The sequence below is a fragment of the Takifugu rubripes genome, chromosome 8, assembly GCF_901000725.2.
Source record: "Takifugu rubripes chromosome 8, fTakRub1.2, whole genome shotgun sequence".
Taxonomy (NCBI): domain Eukaryota; kingdom Metazoa; phylum Chordata; class Actinopteri; order Tetraodontiformes; family Tetraodontidae; genus Takifugu; species Takifugu rubripes.
Window position 1 is genome coordinate 17,050,327 of NC_042292.1, and position 22,844 is coordinate 17,073,170.

The following is a 22,844-nucleotide window of genomic DNA, read 5'->3' on the forward strand; positions in this document are numbered from 1 at the left end:
CTAACCGACCATGGGTTTTTAATTTCAGAACCCTTAAATAAGAACTAAATTTAACTTTCAGTCGATTTTTTTTAAACCGAAAAAATAGGTGAGACTTTTTATTATTATTAATTCTGAGCCACTTTGCCGCATTTTTACATCAGAAAAATTGAAGATTTGAAGCCTCTTGACGCTCCAGCGACTCAATGGTGTCAAAGGGCGCAAGGGCACCTGGGAAATGTAGTTCCCACACTGCGGCAAGCGCTAACGCGTATTAGGGAAAAGAATAAGACGAAGCGCGATAAAAGACAAACAGATGTGAAATATGTTCCACCTGTGCGTGAGCAAACACAGGTGTGCTCCATCTGACGTGGTTAGCGTTGCCTGTGGTCACACCTGTCTTGATCAAACATGGCGGTTTTTCCCGTCGGGGAGGTCGTTTTTCCTGCTTGTTTCTGCTAACGCTGTCGGCCTGTTAATGATTGGTCGGGTCCTGGAAAACACCACCTTTACCTTTAAATGTCCCCGGTTCACCTGTTGTACATTAAATGTCGCTGCTCGGCAGAAATGTAAATTTCAAACTTGTCTGCGAGTCGTTGGGCGGCGGGAACAAACTGTGACGCACGAAGATACCATGTTAGCTAACGTAAAGACGAGTCATGGATGGCAGATTGTATCCCCTCGTCGGGGAAACGCTTTATTTCTTGATTTGTACACTGATTAAAAACACATCTATCCTAAAATATACGTTATTTTCATAGTACAGGCACAGTAAACTAATTTCAAAACGTGTCTAAAATGATGACGAGGCTAAAAAAACAATCAAAATTACTCCATTTCTTGCTTGTTAGCACCAGAAAGTTAACGCAATTCTGCTGCGTTTACCACAGGTTAAAAGATGGGCAAATCATTTAACGTACAATTTGGCAATGAAGATGATATGTTTGGCAGAATATTGGCGTACTAGCGTAACAATTGCCAAGCTTCAGTCAACAAAGTGGCCACCGTGGATGCTTTGGTCAGCTTCCTGGTTCCTGTTTGGGAATGACAGGTCAGTAATTAACTTCAGACTTGCCGTACCTGTTTATGCAGTGTAGCATTAGCAGCTATAAAACATACAGGGGCCGGGGCCGGGGCCACGCCCCGTTACCATGGCACTCAGGTGGTTTTGTTTCGTAGGGATCCGTAAATTTAATGGCATGTATCCATGTCTGCTAACTTCCTCCACGCCGCCGTCCTCGCATTAGCATCACTCTGGGACGCTAACTGGTTATTGTCGTGAGATTGAGTTTAAAAAAATAACATCCGTGTGGTTCCACCCTCCCAATTTGGACATCTAAAAAAAGATCAAAGCCGTTCAGATGCAGAAAACAAAGATGAAAGCGATTTGAACAGAAAATGTGGTTACCTCACTTTCTACCGTTTTTCTGTGTCGTCCCCCGCGTCGTCTTTCTGTTCCTGTCGGGACAAAACAAGTGTCACGATTCATCAGCACTTTCAAGACGCTCGACTGTGTTTGTTTTTCCCCGAGTCAATACGAGGACACGTAAAGTCAATATGTGAAATAACCCTCAAATGAAACAAACACGGATGTTAAATGTGTTCCAAGCTAACAGGAGCGGCCTTGGAACACGAGCGCGACACGACTACGCCCAAATTCAAAATCCTTCACGAAAGGAATATGGAACAGTAAGTCGCTACATTAGCGCAGGAGTTGAGCTAACGCCCGCCGCAGCATTGGTGGCAATAGCTGGTGGTGGGAAAGTTGTCAGGATTAGCTTCCTCCGAAGAAGCGGCTCAGTTAAAATGCCAAAAGGTGTCTGTGTTTCCACGGCAACAACCTGCTGAGACTCAGATGTGGTCCTGCTCTTTGGCTTCGCCTCCGTCGGCGTGGAAGGGACGCTCCCGTTGGAGTCCGTTATGAGCAGCGTCCGTCTCTCCTTCGTAGCTTTGTCACACTTGGTCACACGGAACCTGCGAAAGGCCACAGGTTTGTGGGTAAACACACGAGTTTGGAATTGTCTGAGGGCATCTGGGCGTGAGCAAATGAGCCTTTTTCCTTTGTATGTCGTGAAGAACTTTGATCTTCTTTGTTAGCTTTGTACCACGCTACAGAGGTTAGCCACCCAAGCTTCAAATGAAACATAAACAGGTGGGACCGCGACTCTCCCAGGCCTCATACCGAAGCGCTCACCTGTGCGTTTTCCGGGTCACTAGCTCGGAGCTAACGTCAGCAGCAGTTTTAGTTCGGGGAATTAAGAGTGGAGTTAATGATTTTTAACGCAGACACACACCTGCCGACAGCCAGAACCGTGACCTCGCTGTTGTGGCTCCGCCGCTGCTCCGCCTTCCGGGCCGACGGCCTCCTCATCAGGGGCCACTTCTTCTGGCTGCAGCGGTTGCAGATGTTCTTGTGGCCGCCCATGCCACCGATGGTGTGCAGGTGGCTGCAGGTGTGTTTGGCAGCTCCCAGGGGCGCGTCTGGCGACAGGGGGGTCATCGGAGGGGAGGGGGTACCCACCGTGGAGGGGGTGAGCGGGGGGCTGAAAACAGATTCATAGCATCATTCAATCATTGATCATATTTACATAATAGGAGCCTTGCTTATGGATTTGGGTCAATGTAGGAAGGAGCCCGAGTAATTTATTAGCCCAAATTTGAATATATTTCACTCTAATTTCATTTCTGCTTGGTGTAACCTATATTTCATTCCCTCCAGCTTGTTATAAACTGTGACTGAAAGTAATAAAATGAATCTGATCTCCAGGTTAAACCGATTTACAGAACTCTTGGCTCCACTCTGTCGCCCCCAGGTGGTGGCCTGAATAACAGGTTGTGCTGTCCTTTTTAGCATTAAACATCCAACTGATTCACCTTTGACCTCCAAAGTGATCCCAGCAAGCAGGCCTCTCCATCTCAAGTCAAATGCCCCGTAATCCTCCCCCCCCGAGCCCACCTCCCCTAAGTGATCCTCTGGCAGGCTGCCCACTCCAGCCAGGAGGCAGAAACATGAGGACTAACATCGTTAGCAGGAGGGAGCCATTGGAACGATGCAAAATAGGAAAAGAAATCAGGAGAGGGAGGGGAAAAAATGCCCGTGTTGCAGATTTCACCCAATGCCATCCCATAATACCCTAGCGCCAATTGTCTGCGCCCAACATCTCCTTTATCTTTGCTCCCAGTGCGGCGCGTAGCAGGACGAGGACAGGAAGCGGGGAAGAGGAAAGCGCACCAGGCTAACTGGATTTGCTCGGCCGTCGCAGGCGCCCCGCCGCCGTTCTTTCCCTTCGTTACGCAACATCAAGACGTCTGATCTCAGTCTGCAGCTCCAGTTGTTGCAGGCTGATGAACATCTGCCACGTAGCATTAGCTTAGCAGGTGCACCACGGAGATCCCACTCGACCTTTTTTTTGAACGTCAGCCGCACAGGCTAAAGAAAGAAGAAGAACCTTCTTCTGGGTTAGCTGGGCACGTTAATGGGGAAACTTCTATAAATGTTAAAGACCCGCTTTCATCCGGCTGTTCCGGCACGCATCCCTGGCTAACGGGGGGGGGGGGGAACGACAGTGACATCTGCCCTGTTTGGCTTTACTATTCCCACAATGCAGCGCTCTGGGCCGAGGTGACATTTTGGGAATGGTCCCCAGCTGCTCGCCCTCAATCGGAGCTCGCCAAACTGGAAAGGCATCAGAGGAGAGATCTGCCTTGACGTCCTCCAGCTTTGGCGCCACGATGTTCACTATCACTTTACAGGATGCCTGTGGCGCCACCTGGTGGCCGAGGGTGGTACTCACCCGTCAGAGTCGATGCTGTTATCGTGCACCATGGCTTTCAGCGCGTCCGAGTTGGCTGTGTGAGAGAGAGAGAGAGAGAGAGAGTGACACAAGGAAGACAGGAGGGTCGAGATAAGAGCAGCACTGGGAATTAGCGAGGGGCGACGCTCCAGCGACTTCAAAAGAGGCACCGAAAGATGGTTACGAGCGATTAACCACTAAAGAGAATTAAAACGGCATGTCGGCAAGCACAATAACACCACAAAAACTCCCCAGGGGACGATAAAACTAAACAACAGAGAGTCAGCGGAGGAGAATGTGACGTTGAAGCAACTTTGGGGTTTCAGTTTCCAGGCAAACGTACTGGTCGACTTATTTATGGGTTTTTAAAGTGTTATTTTTAACCGGCTGCCTTTTGAGGAATAAACGCAGCTTTGAAGAGGCTGGGTGTCACATGATTCCCCCTAAAAAGGGATCGAATCTGGCTGATCTTCACCTGAAAGCTGTTAAAATCAATCTAAGCAAAAAAGCCAAGCATTTTTCATTTAGTTGTGTAATACAACACATACTTTCACACACTATTTTAACAGTAAACACAAGATGAATGTATAAATCAATCGTTTTTTGATTTTATCAATACAATCAAGACATTTTATCATGTTGTAGAGAAGGCGGATATACTCAATTTAACTTTTTTACAAACATTATAGAATAAACAGATTAAATTGTAATTTGAATCATCTAAATCATGAAAAAAATAAATTTATGACTGATGTGCAGCTGCTTATTTAGAGGATAATCCGGATTGTAACAGACAGTTTAAATAAAGTTGAATTGAATTGAAGGGACAAACTTTGGATTTCCTGGAATATAACAATGAAATTAAACTGTTGGTCCTCAACCTGAACTTCCTCAGAAATCCTTATTTAGGAATGAGGATGTTGCTGAATCAGCACACACTTGAAATTCTTTGTGAGGACTCTTGCTGACCTGATGCATTCCTTAACTCCCTAAATTTACCATCGCGACTAAACACCTAACCCCAACCCTCCAACAGCCAATTCAAGTTGTGAGGACCCCCTTAAAAAAAAGTCCTTATTTTGCTTGTGACATGGTTTTATGTGGTCCTCACAATGTCACATGAATGAGAACACACACACACACCCTTCCTGTTCAGTGTGACTTCACGGAAAACAATCTCAGAGCTTTCAGTATTTTCATTTTTAAAACAATGAGACTAATTTATAGTTTTTTTCTGTTTGAGAACTAACCCGTTAAAAGGCAGATCATGTGACTTGTCTTTTTAATGAAGGAGATCAAAGTCAGGTGAGTTTACGAGTACCTTCGTTCCTCATGATGTAATGGACGATCTGTCCCACGGTGTCGTTCTCGCTGTCATTCAGGTCTGGAACATAAGCAAAGGAGTGGAAGCAGTAAATAAGCTAATGCTAACGCTAAAGCACTTCGCATGACAGCATGTTTATAAGAGCCTCTCAGGAAACGCTGCAGGTTCCGTTCACAAAAAAAACCCTCCAAGAGCTTTAACGGGCCTGGAACGGTTAGCATCCATTTTCTCAACATCTAAACAAATAAAATTAACGAGGAAATACTGAAATAAAATCAAGGTCCTGAACAATCTGACCTTTGACCTGCACCATAAGGAAAAGTGAGACTCACCCTCAGATACAGCCCAGAGGTGGTTTTTACCGCCTCGGCCACCTGATGTTGGTGCGCACGTTTGCGGGCCACAAAGTTACACGTTATCAAAGTTGTCGACTAAATCCTCTCTTTGAAGTGAGTGCATTGCATTGTGGGTAGTCTTTGTGTAACAATGTGTGCATCAAAAACGGAATGAGGACACACCCGCGCCGGCTTCCTGTTGGCCCTGTCCTCATCTTTAACGCGTACGGCGAGTTTTCCGCCGAGTCACGACTGATTCTGTCGAGTGAAAAAGATCAGCGAGGAAGAAGAGGAAACCTGAGGGAACAGAAGGCCGTCCTGACTCCACCAGACACAGGCGGCATTGTTTCTCTTCCCCTTTGTGTTGAGGTGAAAGGGATGGGTGCAGCGAGCACGGAAGCAAAACCTTCCAGTCAGACCCTCCCACACCAGAGGAACCAGATTCAGGCCTCTTGTGTTTAAGTTTAATTCCTGGAAAGGTCAGAACGTTCCACAGGTCAGAGAGCTGAACGCAGCACGCTAAAAGCTAGCGGGGGGGGGGGAGATGTTTCTCAAAATGAAACGCAAGAGAACAACAACCCTCCTGTTCCCTCCCGTTAATGTTTGACTCGCGGGTCGGCGCTGCGAAGCAACCAGGAGGGTTTCGTCCCCGCCACCTTATCACAGCCGCTCCTGCCACCCGGGACAATGACATTAGCTAAACGGGCAGGTCGAAAACACCTGAAATGTCGCCCAGTGTCCAGGTCCGATCTCCGTTTATGGCCGACCAACGAAGTTATCGCCAGTATCGCGTCCTGCGTTACTCCGCTCGACAGCCCGTTCCTCCGAAGGCGCCTCCACGTCCTATCTTATCTGTGCGCGGCTCCAGATTAGCGAATAACCCCGATGTGCTGGGCGTGTGCCCTATAACGACGGATGTCTTCACACGATGTCCCCACAGATGCAGTAAAAGCATAAAAAAGCTGCGGCTCATCGCACAACGGACCGCTGTGTTCGGATAAGACCGCTAGCGTGCGCCAGAGGATGGAGCCAATTAGCGATTATCGATGCTAATGATCCGCCTTCAGCTAACGGACGCGAGGTAAAAACCTCGGATTTTTGAAGCGTTCCTCACCTTCGCCCAGCTCCGGGTCCTTGGCTCCATCCCACGTCTCCTCCTCGCCATCCTGGGGCTCGGTGGTGCACCTGTAGCCCTTCCTCTTCAGCACGTGGCAGATCACCACCCCCAGCAGGCCCAGGAGGAAGAAAACGGGCACCAGGACGAAGGCGATGTAGTTCGGATGCGTCTCATCTGCTCCACCGCCATCTTTTCCGTTATTTGTCGCATTATAAGCTGTGGGGTGAAGACAGAGGGGGACAAAGGGAAAAGTTGCTGCAGGTTGTGGAAACGTCCTTCACGGGAACCTGATATCTGAGCAGCTGAGGGGCTCTAAATTCCATCAGCTGTGAGGAGACGGAGCTTTGGCGTCCTCTTCCTGGATAATCGGCTGCCTAGCAACCGCAGCAGAGGTCAGAGACCACAAAGTTTATCAGCGTAACCTGATCAACCCCACAGTTTAGTGGCCTTTCAAAGAAACTCCTCTTAGCGTTAGCTTGCGTTTATTTCTCTGCGCTCCACTACAATGCGATCAATGTCTTGATTAAATGATAAGGCCTCGGTGGGGTCAAAAGGTCACACCGCTGACGTGAACCCCCCCACACCCCCCGTTCCCGAGCATGTGAGGCATTCCGGCGCACAGCGGCGCTTTTGTGCGGCGCCGTGCGTGTGAAAACATTGCAGTATGACGAGAGCGGTAAATATAACAGACCGGATCACGAGTCCGGACCCGAGCATGTGCACCCTGACGCACGCGCTCCCTCGGATCAGCGGCCATCCTCCCAGTCCGAGTCAGGACCGCCAGAGGCAGGAAGTCGGGCAGTATAATCTCATCAGCTCTCCAAAAATAATCTCAGGCTAATTGGAGGCGTATATGAAAGACTAGATTAGCGTCCGTGGGGGGTGATCAGAGCAGAGACGCGCGGTGGGTCACGGTGAAGCCCCGCCCACATCAGTTTACACCATCCAGACCACCTCTGGGCTGCTGATGGTTCCAGGGTTCAAACAGATCGGAGTTATGCTTCTGGTCCTCCCGCCGAGTCAGCGCTGGGCTCATTTCCTGCCTGAAGGTCACCGCCGCCGCCATCTGGGCCGCCGCCGCCGCCATCTGCAGCCCAGAGACGACCCAAGGAGGCAAGCAGAGAGGAGTGGGAACCGCCCGTTTCTTATCAGTTCATGTTGCAACATCACAGAAGAGGACGCTGCCGTTTTCCGCCGATATCAGCAGAAACGGCGGCGGCGGCGGCGAGAGGAACCCGAGTGTTCATTAACCTGAAGGTTGCTGACAGACGCGCAAGAGCACATCCAGTCCGCTAAAAACAAAATTAAAGAAGGCTAGCCACCCTGCACATCCCGCCGTCTTTGATGTGGTCGCGTCTGGAGACTTTAAACGTAACGTTTGCTGCGCGGAGGCCGCACAAGCGGTTGCACGTGTCCATCCATGGCGCTCCGGAGGATGTCCCTTCAACAACGGCGACCCTGTGCTCCCCAGACAGACGCGACATCAGCGGGGCAACGGTCGCGCCGCTGATTAATGGCGAAGCTAACGGAAAACTGAAATGAAACACAAACATTGACCCTCTGTTGACCCCTGGATCCCAGTGAGGCGACCGCCACGTTCTTTTGGTACCAGGAAAGGGCACCAAAGGTGTGGGGTCGGTCTGGGGTTATTTTTTAACTTTGGAAGGTTAAAAATTTGATAATATCCAAAAGAAATTATTCATATTTAGCTTAATTACATGAGCACTCACAGGGTGGCTCCCCTGACCCTCGACACATCCGAAAATCCCATTTATAAAATAAAAAATAGTTACATTTTTGTGAAATGACGTCAGGGAAATCTTGCATGTGCGTCTCCTGTTGATTGCACTGATTTGAATGCAAATATTAGAGGAGTGACTCCAAAACACGTGGAGAGTTTTCCCACCGGCGCAGAGCGCAACTTTCCAGCTCATTTTCCCCACATGACAGCGTTGCTAACTCTGACTCCCACCGACAGCTTCGCAAACTGTCGTCGTGGGTTTTAATGGACATCAAACTTTTCCGAGGTGGGGGAGAGGCGGGCAGGCGGTGCAGCAGCACCACCGCTCCGGGCTCGGGGAGCCTGCAAACTTACGCGAAACCGCGATGGGATCCGCCATTCGGTGGACAGGGCCCCTGTTGACCGGTGGCGACGTCTCTCACAGCCGGGGGTCGAGGTCTCTGGACATCACCCGCGGTGGTCGAACTGAGCTCCGGGGAGGGAGGAACGAACTGTCATCAACGCGTTTCCTATTTCCCGTGGTCACGCCCGAATCCGACCGAGAGCGAGAGGGGACGAGATGGGTCACTTCCTGCTACTTCCGGTTTCGTGTTGGCGAGCTGAAATAGAAACGTAGTACCAATATTCTTACTTTAATCTGCTTACATTTGTATTATTTATGGTGAATAGGGTTAAAGAAGTGAGCGCAATTCGACTTTAAAGTGAAACAAGTGAGGTAGGGTTGAATTAACGGTGAAGACGCGTTTTCTTTAGTAGTTAACGCTGTTTATCCAAACGAAAGCTCCCTGGACGCGAGAGCACTGTAGGTCAGAACCATCCTGCTTTCAGACTAAACCCAGTCCTGTTGTGAGGGCCCCTGACCCCGATGAAGGGTCCCCACGGGCGTCGGTCTGTTACTGTGATGTGAGTGTTGCTTCCCTCTAGTGGACGAAGCCTGGCACTTCATTTTCTCAAGATGATTTGAATTTCACATGAATTCCTTGATTTTGTGATTTATTTAGTTATTTTCTCGGCTCAAGGCGATTCCTGTCACCACAGATGTTTACTTGTTACACTTGTGCACGACCACAAGCCGAGCATGATACACGGATGTTTTGTCGTAAACACGGGCACGACCGAGCCCACAAAAAACTGGGCCGAAAGATCAGGGTCGTGTTGCCAAATGCGTTCATTTGGATCGGATGCCAGGACAACCGCCGACCCACAGAACTCTGGCATGAAAATTAAAATATGACCCCATGTTTGAAACACGACTCCTCTTTTTTGCTGTTGTGGATTTAGAGTTGCGGGGGAGAACTGTAACTACAGCAACAATAATAATAAAGGTCGAAACAGAAACACCCCTACTCGTGTTTAATCCGTCTGAATATTAGCCAGTGTCCTACGTGGGGTGTTTTAAGGACTTTAAATGTCGCTGAATTAGTTGCCATGTGTGTAAATGCGCGTGTAGACATGAAAATGTGTCACGGGCAAATTCAAACGTGTCCCAGAACCCAAATGAAGGCCAGCAGATGGAGCCAAACGTCCGTACGAACCGACTCCTCCCAACTTTTGAACGTTTCATTCAGCGTCCTCCAAGTGTGTTCCTCGGTGCGCAGCGTTGTTCCCTCGTGTGTGACATGTGTGTGCATCACGTGTATCAGGACACGATGGCCCAGCTTTCTCCCCGGAGTGAAATACCCGGGTTCGGGTCCCACACACGTTAACCGATGGCTGCGGCCGGGGCCAGTGGCTCCCCCCTGCAGGCCAGATGGTGGACGTTCTGTCCGTTGTAAGAACCGAGACAGTCCAGCAATTGTTTTGAAATCATCTGAGTTTTTTTTTTTACTCTCTGTGTTGATATAAACCTGGATTTGAGAGATTCTATAGGTATTGTGCCTTTTGGGAGAGGATATATGCGTGTTTCCACTCGCTCCTGAGGTGTTTACAGGTGCTGGACGGCCACACCATCTGCCTCGTGCTCCGCGAGTAGAACATTTCGAGTGACGTCACCCCCACCCCCCCGCACGTTGAAATGAGGCCTGGCTGCGACCGTACAGTGAAAAGAAAAGCGCAGTCAAATCTTTGTCGCGTGTGTACGAGCGACAGCGTTATGCTGTCGCTCGTACACACGCGACAATCATCAACAATTAGTGTTGACAACAATTAGCATATCAGCTAACGATGCCAACGATGTCGGTTCTGAAAAGCGCATTGACGCCCGACGCTCCCGCAACGCGCCAGCAGATGTAGTTGCGACCTTATTCGTCGGATTACGGCCGCCGCACGTCGGGAACATCGTGCTCTGTTCCGCTCCTCTGTGTTTTGACTCGAACTCCTGCTGCAACGTGATCAACGAGCCTCGTGCAGCGACCAGCGCCCCGACTAGCCAATGAAATCACAGCGGGGCGTTTATAGGCGGGGAAATGAGCCGCCGCTGTCCAATCGCCGTGCTTGGACTCGACGTCACGCCCCAGACGGTGTACCGGCACGTGTACCCCTGCGTGTAAGCTCCAATTGGTCGGGACAGAAACATGCCCTGAGAAGGCGAAACGGACCATACAGCAGAGACAAGTCGAGCTGCTTTTACGCTGTTTATTTCCCGTAGTTTGGTGGAAAACTTTGATGGAATAACACCCTTATAGTCTGGGGACGTCTTTCAGGTGAGATGGTGCTTTGGCTGATGCCTTTTCTGTTTGGCTGCGCTTTGTTAGCTAGCATGCTAACGGTAGCTGTCAAAAGAGCTGCTTATAAACAGACGCCTGTGATTTAGAAGCAGCAGCCCACGATCATAATAGTTCATTACAGCTGTGGATGGTGGGGAATTTGGGCTCTTTTTTTTTTTTTTATTATTATTTATTTATATATTTTTTATGGGCGTTTGGCACCAAATCTGGCAGATGCCCAAATTAAATCGAAAGGAAATGTTCTAAAAGTGGCCCGGGCTGTAAAACCAGACTGTACGCGGCCAATATTCGTCGAGGACTCGGTGTGTTTTTGTCCTCTGAACTCGGTAAAGGGGGTTTCTGTGGAGTGGACATGCATGTGAACGTTGCACAATAGCGCCAGGGCTTCCGTGATAGGTTCCTACTGTACACTATTTACGTTCTGGCCCCACTACGTGTTCTTCTGAAACGTGATTTTAAAAAAAAATAAAATAAAAAAAAACTCTTATTAGCCACCTATTACATTGTTAACAACCTATCTATAACGCAACCGCCATGCTTTGCAATAACAAACTAATATTGCCAATCTTGTTTATGTTCCACGCATTTGAACTGGTCATTTTTGGGAACATCAGCAGTTTGATCTACTCTTGTAACCTGTGGAACATGTGATGCTCTGTGCACCACCATTAATACCCCCCCCCCCATGCTGCAGCCACCCTGTTTATTCCGTGCATGAGCCGTGTCCATGTGCGCCTTTTTCTAGTGCGTTCTCGGTGAATGCATTAAAGGGAAAAGTGGCAAGCATGTGGAGCGACAGGCTGCCACGAATCTGCCTCCCACAGCATCCACGGAGGCCACTTCCAGCGCTCTGGCACGCTGCTTCTCTCCCATTTTGCATTTCTGGCCCTCTAAATCTGCGCACGCCACTTGTTTACAGGGCACTGTTCCAGGGCCTGGTTGTAAATCTGGGGGCAAACGCAACACTTGACTCCAGAGTAGCCACATTTCTCTAAAATGTCGAGATATGAAGCAGGAAGGAAGCGGCGAGGGTGGGATTTCTGGACGAGAAGGCAAAAGCGGAGCGCCACAACAAACCATTTGCACTTGTTTGATTGCAGCACATAAAACCTTGACTTGGAGGCCAGGGTGGCGGCCCGTTTCGGCGCCCCTCGGCCCGACACGGACGGGCCTGAACATTTGCTGCATCGCGCGTCTGCAGGTGCGATCAGGAGAGAAAATGTTTGCGTGGGTGTTGGTTTTAAGGGAGTAGCCGCCTCTCCTGGACGGGGGCAGAGCAAACTTTAGGACATGTCACGCTAATTCAGAACCACCTGTTTTAGGAGCAGGTGGGGGGGAACCGTCTGAGCTGACTTTTAGTTTTAGCAACGCAGCAGCGTTTTGACTGGCTTGGTTCTGACATGACACAGATTCCTGAGGAAAGGCCGTTTGATTTAGCGCCACCTGCTGGTGGAAACACAGACTGCCGGTTCTGAACGTTCGTCTCAGCCGCCTGTCCTAAAGTGGGACCTGTTGTGACTTCTGGGAACAAACGAGGTGCTTCTAAAACCACAAATTTAACCCAGAACTTGTGAAAGACATTTATAATTTGGCAGAAATTAATTAGAATTATTTCGTTTATACATCCTAAAATCTGAAACAGAATTTCTACTGTCCAAAAAAAGCAGATAAAAGAGATTAACCACTACACAACATGTGCATGTTTTAATTCTTTCACTTTAGAATTTGAGAAAAAAATAAAAAATGACCGGAGCATCAAACCAAATCCACCTTAATATTTAAGGTCGCGAACGAATCTATCCGCATCCTTCAATTAGTGAAACTCTTAATTATTTTATTATCTGGTCACAGTTTCACGCAGTTGCATCACGCATCTTTTCCCACCGGGCGTGATCACACGTCTCCTCTGTCCCGGAAGTGTAGGACACAGGTGATTCGCCCATGATGATCTTGTCGGACCACCTTAAAACGCTGTTATGTAATTCGTACTACCGTGAATCATGTGGCTGTGAAAGGTCCGCGCCCCCCTCCAGACCCATGCGAGGCGCGCGTGTCTTTGTCTCACAAACGGCGCGCGGACGCCCAAACGTTCGCCGCGCGCGCGCGCGCGCGCGCAAACACACGCCACTGGATGCGTGACGCGCCCTCTCATTGGTCCGGTAAGGCGGCCAATCGGCATGCGGCGACGCTTGCGGAAAATACCGCTGCGTACACGTGCTGAACGCACAGTGGGAGCGAGGCGCGCCGCACGCGCGCGGGAATAAAACAAAACGCGGACCATCCGACGCGGCTGCGTTTTTGTTTTTTATTCTTGTTTATAATTAAGCCATAAAGTGATCTGAGCCCGCATGCGGTGATGTGACAGGGCAGGCGGAACACGCATGTTCGCGCGCACGCAGCGGCAGCGGAGCCACACCTTCCTGCAGCCTCCAAGTGCACAAGAGAGCAGGGAGGTGTTTTGGTACCGACACATCTTATTTGACGTGGATTGTGCGTTAAACTGTAGAGTTTTGTAGCGTCACATTGCAAATGTGCTACTGTACTGACCAGGAACGCACACTGGTGTGTAGTTCTGTGTGTGTGTGTGTGTGTGTGCCGTCGTGCCCATGTGTTGTAGTGTTGATGACTGCACTGGCAGCACTGATGTTTAACTGTCACTCACGTGGATTATTCACAATGTTTCTCTGCTTAATCAGACTCTCCTGTCACAAACACGCTCCGTCCCTCCCGCCCAAAACTCCTGGAACAGGAGCACAGGAACTATTTAGTCCGCCATGAGTGCCGGCAGAAACCCTCGTGTAGCTCGCCACCTGGCGCCGTCTTATCAAATGGCCCCCCACCGTGGAGCGGGTGGGTGGAGCAGGAAGGCTGCCATCCTCACCTCGTGGCGTCTGTTTATGTCACCGCGCATGGAAGCATGCATCGCTGGCAGCCTGCCGAACGCCCACTCGCACTCTGCTTGCATATTTACATCTTATATTCGCTGCCCCCCCCCCCCAGGCGCCCGCACGGGCACTCGTCTGGTCGCGCGCATCGCCCGCATGGCCGATACCGGACCAGGAGCCGAGCCGTCTCTCTGTGCAAAGAGGTTTATGGGGCATCAAATTGGAAGCACTGATGACCAAGGCTGGACTCCTCGGTCCTTCTGGTCGCATCTGCAGGGCTTAAGGGATTATGCCGTGTCGCTGTTGTTTGGGGAATAAATAGCAACAGACTCTGACTTGCGTAGGTGGTGGCCATATATACACTTGTAGGCGCTGTTCCCATACAATCCTCAGTTTATAGGGACGCTCTGGTGGGGATCGGTGCCCTGCGGCGCTGTTCTGTTCCTTTTGGGATAGAACAAGACTTATCTCTGACGAACAACAATGTTCCCAGTAATGAGCCCGCGTCCACCTGGACTATATTCGGACCTGCGAACACGCACTTGTGGATTATTGTCCATCTGCACTCAGGTGATCGTCTCTAAATCTGGGTGAAGAGCGAACAGCTGGCAAACGCGAGGCGCTGAAAACATCTCACGGCCATATTTGAATCTCCACCAAAGGTCGAGCTGATAAAGGGCCTGTTTTTGACCTTGGGAGATGCCTGCAGACCCGTGACAAGGCTTTCACTAAATCTGTTGCTGATATTATTCCCTCCTCTCCCTTTCTGTCATCTCAGGTGGCCTTCAGCACCCACAGCAGCGCATCTCTGAGGCGCGAAGAGGAGCTGTCTTCTCACCGTCCCACACAGGCGTTCGCCCCATCTGTTGGAACACTCGCGCCAAAGCAGAAAATCACCTCCCGCCCGCTCCACGTCGAGCGACACTTGTCATTTCGCTGAGCGCTCCGGCAGCTCGAGAGGGGCCCCGAGGCCCAAGCCGCTCAGATCGCTGGTTCCGAAAGATGAGATTCTCTCCTTAGTTATTTCAACAAAACCAGTCACAATGATCCACTTGTGTTTAAATAGCAGCCCCACCTAATCCGAAGCTGCGACGACACCGCGATAAAGCTGCACCAGCCTCATCCTACTCTAGTATGAGTTATGCCAACCCCAACCCAACGTCCAGCACCAGCGCTCGGGGGCGAGTGGCAACAGCTGATGAGAAAGACAAAGGCGAGGAGGCTTCCTTAAGCTCGCCCAAGCCCAGCAGTGGTCAGGCCCAGGCCACTGCTGCCCATGAGGAACACGGGGGAGGGTCCGGGGGGGTCTCGTCTCCCAGCGGAGGGTCCGGAGGTTCGTCCGGGCACCAGAGGGGGTCCAACCTGGACGACATGGACGGAGTCTCCAGCGGGAACGACTCGGGTGAGAGGGAAAGCGAAGGCGGGATGGAGAGGGAGACCCACGGACGCGAATCCACTCGCAGCTCCCGCAGCGGCAAGGACTCCGGTCTGATGCTGGAAACCACAGAGAGCAACAAAAGGTCAGGAGGGAGATTGTAAACACCTTTTGCCGCTCGGCGTGCTCCGGTTTGACCGTTATTTCCCTCCCCAGCTCCAACTCCCAAAGCCTGTCGCCCCCTAGCGGCTCCCTGGCGTACAGCCTGCTGTCCAACAGCACGGAGCAGGACCTGCCCTCCACCTCCGGCTGCAGCAGCAACCAGTCAGCCAGGGTCCAGACCCAGAAGGAGCTGATGAAGGCCATCAAAGAGCTGAAGCTGCGTCTCCCCTCCGAGCGCAAGGCAAAGGGCCACTCCAGCACCCTCAACGCACTCAAATACGCCCTCCAGTGTGTCAAACAAGTCCGAGGTGAGGCGCTCGTTTCCTCGCAGTCCGCCTGCTCCTTTAGCCGTGTTGTCTTTAGCTGAAACCTGTTTGTCCGTCCAGCCAACAAGGAGTACTACCACCAGTGGAGCGTGGAGGAGTGCCACGGCTGCAGCCTGGACCTGTCGGCGTTCACAATCGAGGAGCTGGACAACATCACCTCGGAGTACACCCTGAAAAACACCGTACGTCCAGAGAGTTTCTGCTCAGCGCCCCAGAGCAGCGGGAGGCGGCTTCACTCACCTGTCTCCGTTTGTTCTTCCAGGACACCTTCTCCATAGCCGTGTCGTTCCTGTCCGGGAAGGTCGTGTACGTGTCGCCCCAGGGGTCGTCCCTCCTGCGCTGCAAGCCCGAGTATCTCCAGGGAACTGTGTTTTCGGAGCTCCTGGCGCCGCAGGACGTCAGCACCTTCTACAGCGGCACGGCGCCCTGCCGCCTGCCGCCCTGGGCTTCCTGCATCGGCTCCGGTGAGCTGAAACCCGGCTCTTGCGTCCGGATCCGAAAGCCTGTCTCCGCCATTTACGCTTCCCTGTCCCCGCAGTGTCCACTTCTGTCGACTACACTCAGGAGAAGTCCATGTTCTGCCGGATCAGCGCCGACCGGACGCAGGGCGGCGAGATGCGCTACTGCCCCTATCGCCTCACGCCGTACCAGCTGACCATCAAAGACTCGGACGCCGCCGAGCCGCAGCCGTGCTGCCTGCTCATCGCTGAACGGGTCCACTCCGGATACGAAGGTTCGCCTCTTTTGATGCCTCTTTTGTGCAGTGGAGATTAACAGAAGCGGGTCGGGATAACCCAGGCCCGCCTCACAGCCATTTTGGCTCCTACCTAAAGAGGGTCGACGTTTGTTCGCCTCAGCTCGTCAAAACCAATAATCATATTTCCACTTCAGAATCAAAAATAGCTCAACCGCGGCAGGACGGGGAATGTAAACTGCCCACGCTGCTTTATCACAACTCTGTTTGGACTTATCAGCTTGTCCTCCAGACTTATTTTCCATCTGTGTCCCCTCAGCTCCTCGTATCCCTCCTGACAAGAGAATCTTCACCACCAGCCACACTCCCAGCTGCCTCTTCCAGGAAGTTGACGAAAGGTCAGTGAGCTCCTCCCCATCCCGCCGCCCAAAGCCAAGCACGTTCTAATGTAATTGATGGTGTCGGCAGGGCGGTGCCGCTGCTGGGCTACCTGCCTCAGGACCTGGTGGGGACGCCGACGCTGCTCCACATCCACCCCGACGACAGGCCCATGATGGTGGCGATACACGAGAAGAGTGAGTCTATTTCGTGGCTTCGCCCTCCTCTCTCCTCACACATCCGTCACCAACACTGACAAACATCGTGGCCGTTCCGCGCTTGATTAATCCCGCCACCTTCCCGTCGGTCTATTATGCCTCCGCTTGTTTTTTCCCATGAATATTAAAGTCCGTCACGACTTGTCTCAGTCTTTCAGTTCGCCGGGCAGCCGTTTGAATACGCACCGTTGAGGATGTGCGCCCGCAACGGGGAATATCTGACCATCGACACCAGCTGGTCTTCCTTTGTCAACCCCTGGAGCCGCAAGGTCGCGTTCATCGTGGGCCGCCACAAAGTCCGAACGTAAGTCGCCGCTCCGCCTTCTGAAAGACCTCTCCCGCCCGCTCGCTTGTGCTGATTGTCCCGACGTTCCCGTCTTTAGGAGTCCTCTGAATGAAGACGTGTTTGCGGCGCCGCCGGGATACGAGAGCCGGGTCACGACGCCGGACGTCATCCAGCTGAGCGAGCAGATCCACCGGATCCTGGCTCAGCCTGTGCACAACGGCGGCTCCCAGGGTTACAGCTCGCTGGGCTCCAGCGGCTCCAGAGACTCTCGCCGGTCGCACCAGCAGCACCTCAGCGCCGCCTCGTCCAGCGACAGCAACGGCCCGGCCATGGACGAGGCCGCCGCCGTGGTGGCTCTGCACAAACCGGTGAGTCCGGCAGAGGCGAAGGAGGTGGAACCCCCCCCCAAACGTTAGGCCGCGCTCCCTCGAGGGTCACGTGCAACTTTTGTTCTCTCAGATGACGTTCCAGCAAATCTGCAAAGACGTCCACATGGTGAAGACGAACGGACAGCAGATGTTTATCGAGTCCCGTAACCGGCCGCCGCCCAGAAAGAACAGCGCAGGTAGACGGAGGGACCGGGACGACGCGTCCCCAGCAAACGCCGGGACGACGCGTCCCCAGCAAACGCCGGGACAACGCGTCCCCAGCAAAACGTCCAGAGACTTGACGTTTCTGCTCTTTCTGCTCAGGTCCAACAAACGTCACAGCGGTTCACAGCGACCCGATCAGAAGACTGATAGCGGACGCGATGAAACCGCCCCGCGCTTTGGCCCCCGCGCCGCTGGTGCAGAAGGAGGCGCACACGGGCTACTCCTACCAGCAGATCAACTGCCTGGACAGCATCATCAGGTGAGCGTCCCTGATCCCGCTCCTCTGCGATTATCTCGCCCGCTCCGACACCCTGACCCACTGTCCCCTCCGTCCTCCCCGCAGGTACTTGGACAGCTGCAACATTCCCAACACGGTCAAACGCAAGTGTGGCTCCTCCTCCTGCACCTCCACCTCCGATGAAGACAGACAGGAGGCCAACGGCAACAAGGGTGCGTTCACACGCGATGGGAAACTAGAACCTCGAGTCCCTTAATGACATCCGCAAATGTCTTCTTTTTGTCTACGTTTGCGTCGCCGACCTCGCTGTAGTAATGGCGCCACCAAGTGGACGATAAAATAACCGCTTTCCGCGTCGCCCGTGGCTGTTTTGGTTCCTGACTTTCTGCTCTCACCTCCGCAGTGGATCTCGTGGGCGAACCGCCGTCCCTGCCTCCGCTGACCATGGCCACCAAGGCGGAGAGCGTGGCTTCCATCACCTCGCAGTGCAGCTTCAGCAGCACCATCGTGCACGTGGGAGACAAGAAGCCTCCTGAGTCAGGTGGGAAAGGGCAGAACGCTCAGACTCAGAACCCTGAAGGTCTGTGCGTCTTTAATTTGCCCAGTTTCTTGGTTTTGCGTTGAGTAAGATGATGTTTTATGCTTAACATCCTGAAATGAGTCTTTGCAGATAATCTTTTTTCCTGGGAAAAGTTCTCCATGAAACCGGCATCCGCCCGTTTCCTCCCCGTTGTTGCTAATGTTCCTTTGTTCTCTCTCCTTAAGGTTGAATTTGTCTTTTTATACTACAGACTAACATTAGTGACCGTGCGCTAATGCTAAAATTTAGCAACAAATCCAAAGGATGGTCTTCTCCGCCCTTTAACACGCTTCCCTCTTCCTTCTGTTCCAGACATTGTTATGGAGGATGCGCCCACAACCCCCACGCTCGCCACGCCCGCTACCGCCCTAACCCGTCCCGCCGGCAGCCCGACACCTCCCTGTAACTCCGCCGCCATCGCGCCGCCGCTGCCGCCTCCTCCTTCCCCCCTTCCCGCTGCTCCGGCCTCGGCTCAGACGGAGCGAGACGGCCGGAGGAGCGGCGGCGCTGGGGGCCGGATGGGTCTGACGAAGGAGGTGCTGTCCGCCCACACGCAGCAGGAGGAGCAGGCCTTCCTCGACCGCTTCAAGGACCTCAGCAAGCTGCGGGTGTTCGACCAGACGGCATCTTCGGCTCTGAGGCTGCAGCCCCCCGCCGCCAACCCTCTGTCGCGAGGTGAGTGTTCGTCACGGCCGAACCCTGAAAGCACGAGACTGAGCGTTAAGTGACTGACGGGTGTCCCGCAGGCGTCCGCTGCTCTCGGGATTACCCAGCAGTGGGAAGCAGCACGGGACACAGGCGCGGCCGCGGCGGCAAACGACTGAGGCACCAGGAGCCGTCCGACCAGCACAGCTCTCTGGGCCCGAGCAGGAGCCACGTGGACCCCAGAACCAGCACGGCTCCCATCCCCCTCAGCTTGCCTCTGGGGCCCCTGACAAACTCCTCCTCCTGGGCATCTGTTGGATCCCAGGCCAGCATGCCTGCTGCCCCCTTCCCTCCCGGGATGCTCCCAATATACCCAGTTTACCCACCGATCACGCAGCCCTTCCCTCAGCCGGTCCCGGATCCATCACGCTTCCCTCCTGCCCAGATGTTGCCCCCCATGATGGCCTTTGTTCTGCCCAACTACATGTTCCCCCAGATGGGAGCGCCCATCCCCCAGCAGGGCGCCAACCCCGGACAGTTCTACAATCCCAACATGCCACAGCCCGTCACCGCCGCCGCGCCCGGCGCCCCCGCCACCGTCCCCAACCCCGTAACCATGCCGACCACCATCGACCCTTCTCGCAGCAGCACCCCCCAGTCCTACAGCCAGAACCCGGCCGAACGCGAAGGCGCCGAGTCCCCACTCTTCCAGTCCCGCTGCTCCTCCCCTCTCAACCTGCTGCAGCTGGAGGAATCGCCCAGCAACCGTCTGGAGGCCGCCACGGCTCTGGCGGCCCCCCAGCAAGCCACGCCTTCTGCGCAGGGCGCCGCCGCCGGGGGGCAGAGCCCGGCCAACCAGGGGAGCTCAGATGACACCTCCAAGGAGAATGAAAACGTGAGTTTTACGACCATTTAGCTCAGGCCTAAAATGATTTTGATCCCCAAACTGGAGCCTCCAATAAGTTGAATGCATTTTTTTTTTTTATATATTTCAGGGTGAAACTAACGAGTCCAACCAGGACGCCATGTCCACCTCCAGCGACCTGCTGGACCTGCTGCTGCAGGAAGACTCCCGCTCTGGCACCGGCTCAGCCGCCTCCGGCTCCGGGTCCTCAGGCACCAGGTCCTCCGGCTCCGGCTCCGGCTCCAACGGCTGCAGCTCCTCTGGGACCAGCGGCACCAGTTAGTGGAGTTTAACCGAGTAGCGGAGCGTTTTAGGCCCCACTGACGACTAAACGACACCTTTCCCGGTTCTTCCCCCACCCAGGCAGCAGCCAGGGGAGCCACACCAGCAAGTACTTCGGGAGCATCGACTCCTCGGAGAACGACCATTCCCGCAAGCAGCCAGCAGGGGGCAGCAGCAGCGCTGGCGGGGAAGGCGAGGAGCAGTTCATCAAGTGTGTCCTGCAGGACCCCATCTGGCTGCTGATGGCCAACACCGACGACAAGGTCATGATGACCTACCAACTTCCTGTCAGGTGGGACGCAGCTCAGAGTGGACCTGCAGATGATGATGGTGGTGAGAGTGTGGGGTTATTAACGCAGGGGGGGGGGCGTTTCTGCCACAGGGACATGGAGACAGTCCTGCGTGAGGACCGCGAGGCCCTGAGGAGCATGCAGAAGCACCAACCCCGGTTCACGGAGGAGCAGAAGAGGGAGCTGAGCCAGATGCACCCCTGGGTCCGCACCGGACGCCTCCCCCGCGCCATCAACATCTCGGTAAACGCGGAGCTAGCGCGGCGCTGTCCGTCGCTATCACCCGTCGCTAACACCCGTCGCTAACACCCGTCGCCTCAGAAATAAACACCCGGTCTGGTTTTACAGGGCTGCAAAGGCTGCACGTCCCCCTCGGTCGCGCCCCCCGCCGACCCCTTCGACGTGGAGATCCACGAGATGGAGCAGTGCGGCGTGCTGAACGCGCCGGAGGACGGCGGCAAAGGGAGGAAAAACCTCTCCGAGGTCCTCATGGAGGACGCGCATCCGGAGGAGGAGGAGGAGGAGGAGAAAACGGCCAAAACGCAGGACGACAGCCAGGAGATGCCGGCGGAGGAGGCGGAGAAGCTGGACATCAACCAGTGAAACCCTCGCCCACGCCACGCAGCACGCGCACCTCCCCCCCCCCGGGATTTGCACAAGCACGTCGGCGACGGCGCTCGGCCTCGTTCGGGCACGGCACCGTCGCCTTGGAAACGCCGCCGCGCCGCGGCCCTCGGACGCGTTGGCTTATTTATTCGACTTGTAAGATATTCAGAGACGTGAATGTGCGACAGAAAAAAAAGCTAACGAGACGGGCGGATGTTCGCCGCCGCGACGGGACGAGAGAGAAAAAAAACCCGAATGTTTCTGAGGATTTTCGGAAAAGTCGACTTCAACGCGCAGTTGAGATGTACAGTGAGAAGCGGTTTTATTTTGTAAACTTTGTGTATATTTTTGTATTTTCGGTGCACGATTGCAGAGACGAGTTCCCACAATGATGTAACGCAAACGCACAGTTGGGGGCGGGGCGGCGCCACGGGCTCTAAGAGCCGTCCCCGATGGGTTTATCCCGACCACCTGCAGGAGAACCGCTGGAAGTGGAGGCTCGGAGAGCGTTTAATGTCGTTTTCCCTCCAACTTCCTCACCGTTCCGGTCGTGTGGTTCCCTCCCGCTTGGTGTCTGCGTCGGGTTCTACATATTTTTGGGTGAAATTCTTTGTACAAAATGGAATAAAACAGTTTGAAACGTCTTGACTTTGACAGTTTTTGCTGGGATCCCTGGGAAAAGTCCAGAACCAGAGCGGACCAGGGTTCCTTCTTCAGAACCGCAGTCCCTAAATACTCAGGCGTGGTTTCCACCCAGAGTGGCCACCACAGCCTAAAAAAGACAAAAGGAATGCCCTCGTTAGGCAAACCAAACGCCGTTGCACAATAGTCCTGGTCTGAAGGTCGGCTTGGGCTTGTTTGAAAGAGCTGATGCTAACAAACTAGCCTGAAAGCTAAATCTCAGTGCCTGGAAGGGCACAATTGGCCTTAATTCCAGCATTAACCAGCAGTATAACCAGCGGTTTAGCATATTACTGCTAACCATGTGTACGCATTCAGGGTATTTTAGGGCCAATCCACAAAAATGCTAGCGATAAACTGAGCGCTCACAATAGAGCACGAACTTTATAATGATTTTATAGCCACCAGACCTCAGCAAATGACTAATTCTGCTTCCATGACGACTGTTTTGGTTGGTTTAAAGGACACAGAGATGCCGACACACTGCGCCATGTCCCCTAGCATTCAAATGCTAACGATAGCGCGCTAATAATATCAACATGCCGGTGTTGGCCGGTTCGTTTTACATGAATATCAACAGAGAAAATCTAAACCAGACATGTATTAACTGCTCTATTTGAAATTGTTGTGTAGAAAGGTTAGCGTCGCTGACCCGAGCTAACACAATAGCATCAATCAAGACGTCAGGCGCTGTATTTTATAAAGTCATGAGCGATGTCATCGCGTTATCCCGCCTAATAACTTT

The 22,844-nt window shown here is 53.0% G+C and overlaps 2 protein-coding genes across 6 annotated transcripts; one reads left to right on the forward strand and one right to left on the reverse strand.

Annotated features, from left to right (window-relative positions):
• Window positions 1–642: 642 nt before the first annotated feature.
• On the reverse strand, window positions 643–8,821 carry rell1 (RELT like 1). 2 transcript variants are annotated; one of them, XR_964754.2, is made up of 9 exons: window positions 8,645–8,821; window positions 6,547–6,765; window positions 5,095–5,157; window positions 3,774–3,828; window positions 2,274–2,522; window positions 1,821–1,953; window positions 1,388–1,437; window positions 1,099–1,315; window positions 643–1,013 (listed from the first exon to the last, which is right to left on the reverse strand). XR_964754.2 is itself a non-coding variant. In XM_011606699.2 (8 exons), exons 1-7 carry the CDS (start codon window positions 8,667–8,669, stop codon window positions 1,396–1,398), a joined length of 786 nt encoding a protein of 261 aa, XP_011605001.1. In that variant the 5' UTR covers window positions 8,670–8,821; the 3' UTR covers window positions 643–1,315; window positions 1,388–1,395. The 2 variants fall into 2 exon arrangements, 1 of the variants encoding a protein (XP_011605001.1); XM_011606699.2 differs by having other exon boundaries at window positions 643–1,315.
• Window positions 8,822–10,776: 1,955 nt separating this feature from the next.
• per1b (period circadian clock 1b) lies at window positions 10,777–22,063 on the forward strand. Of its 4 annotated transcripts, none has more exons than XM_029840825.1 (20): window positions 10,777–10,932; window positions 14,620–15,361; window positions 15,433–15,686; window positions 15,765–15,886; window positions 15,967–16,168; window positions 16,243–16,437; window positions 16,718–16,796; window positions 16,867–16,973; window positions 17,145–17,298; window positions 17,378–17,648; window positions 17,740–17,845; window positions 17,973–18,132; window positions 18,217–18,329; window positions 18,512–18,691; window positions 19,004–19,366; window positions 19,438–20,231; window positions 20,332–20,518; window positions 20,604–20,814; window positions 20,905–21,055; window positions 21,161–22,063. In XM_029840825.1, the coding sequence occupies exons 2-20, from the start codon at window positions 14,976–14,978 to the stop codon at window positions 21,413–21,415; spliced, it is 4,290 nt and encodes a 1,429-aa protein (XP_029696685.1). In that variant the 5' UTR covers window positions 10,777–10,932; window positions 14,620–14,975; the 3' UTR covers window positions 21,416–22,063. The 4 variants fall into 4 exon arrangements, with proteins under 4 accessions (XP_029696685.1, XP_029696686.1, XP_011604999.2 ...); XM_029840826.1 differs by having other exon boundaries at window positions 18,512–18,652; XM_011606697.2 differs by having other exon boundaries at window positions 18,217–18,323; window positions 18,515–18,691.
• Window positions 22,064–22,844: the final 781 nt, after the last annotated feature.

What these genes read in the sequence shown, in the direction of transcription:
- per1b (XM_029840825.1), top strand. Translation starts at nt 14,976, where the DNA reads ATGAGTTATGCCAACCCCAACCCAACGTCCAGCACCAGCGCTCGGGGG. An exon ending in GGCTTCCTGCATCGGCTCCG is followed by an intron (nt 16,169 to 16,242) that starts GTGAGCTGAAAC and finishes CTGTCCCCGCAG; the next exon opens with TGTCCACTTCTGTCGACTAC. An exon ending in CAACGGCAACAAGGGTGCGT is followed by an intron (nt 18,330 to 18,511) that starts TCACACGCGATG and finishes CTCTCACCTCCG; the next exon opens with CAGTGGATCTCGTGGGCGAA.
- rell1 (XM_011606699.2), bottom strand. Translation starts at nt 8,669, where the DNA reads ATGGCGGATCCCATCGCGGTTTCGC. An exon ending in TTACATCATGAGGAACGAAG is followed by an intron (nt 3,829 to 5,094) that starts GTACTCGTAAAC and finishes TCTCTCACACAG; the next exon opens with CCAACTCGGACGCGCTGAAA. An exon ending in ACGGTTCTGGCTGTCGGCAG is followed by an intron (nt 1,954 to 2,273) that starts GTGTGTGTCTGC and finishes GGCCTTTCGCAG; the next exon opens with GTTCCGTGTGACCAAGTGTG.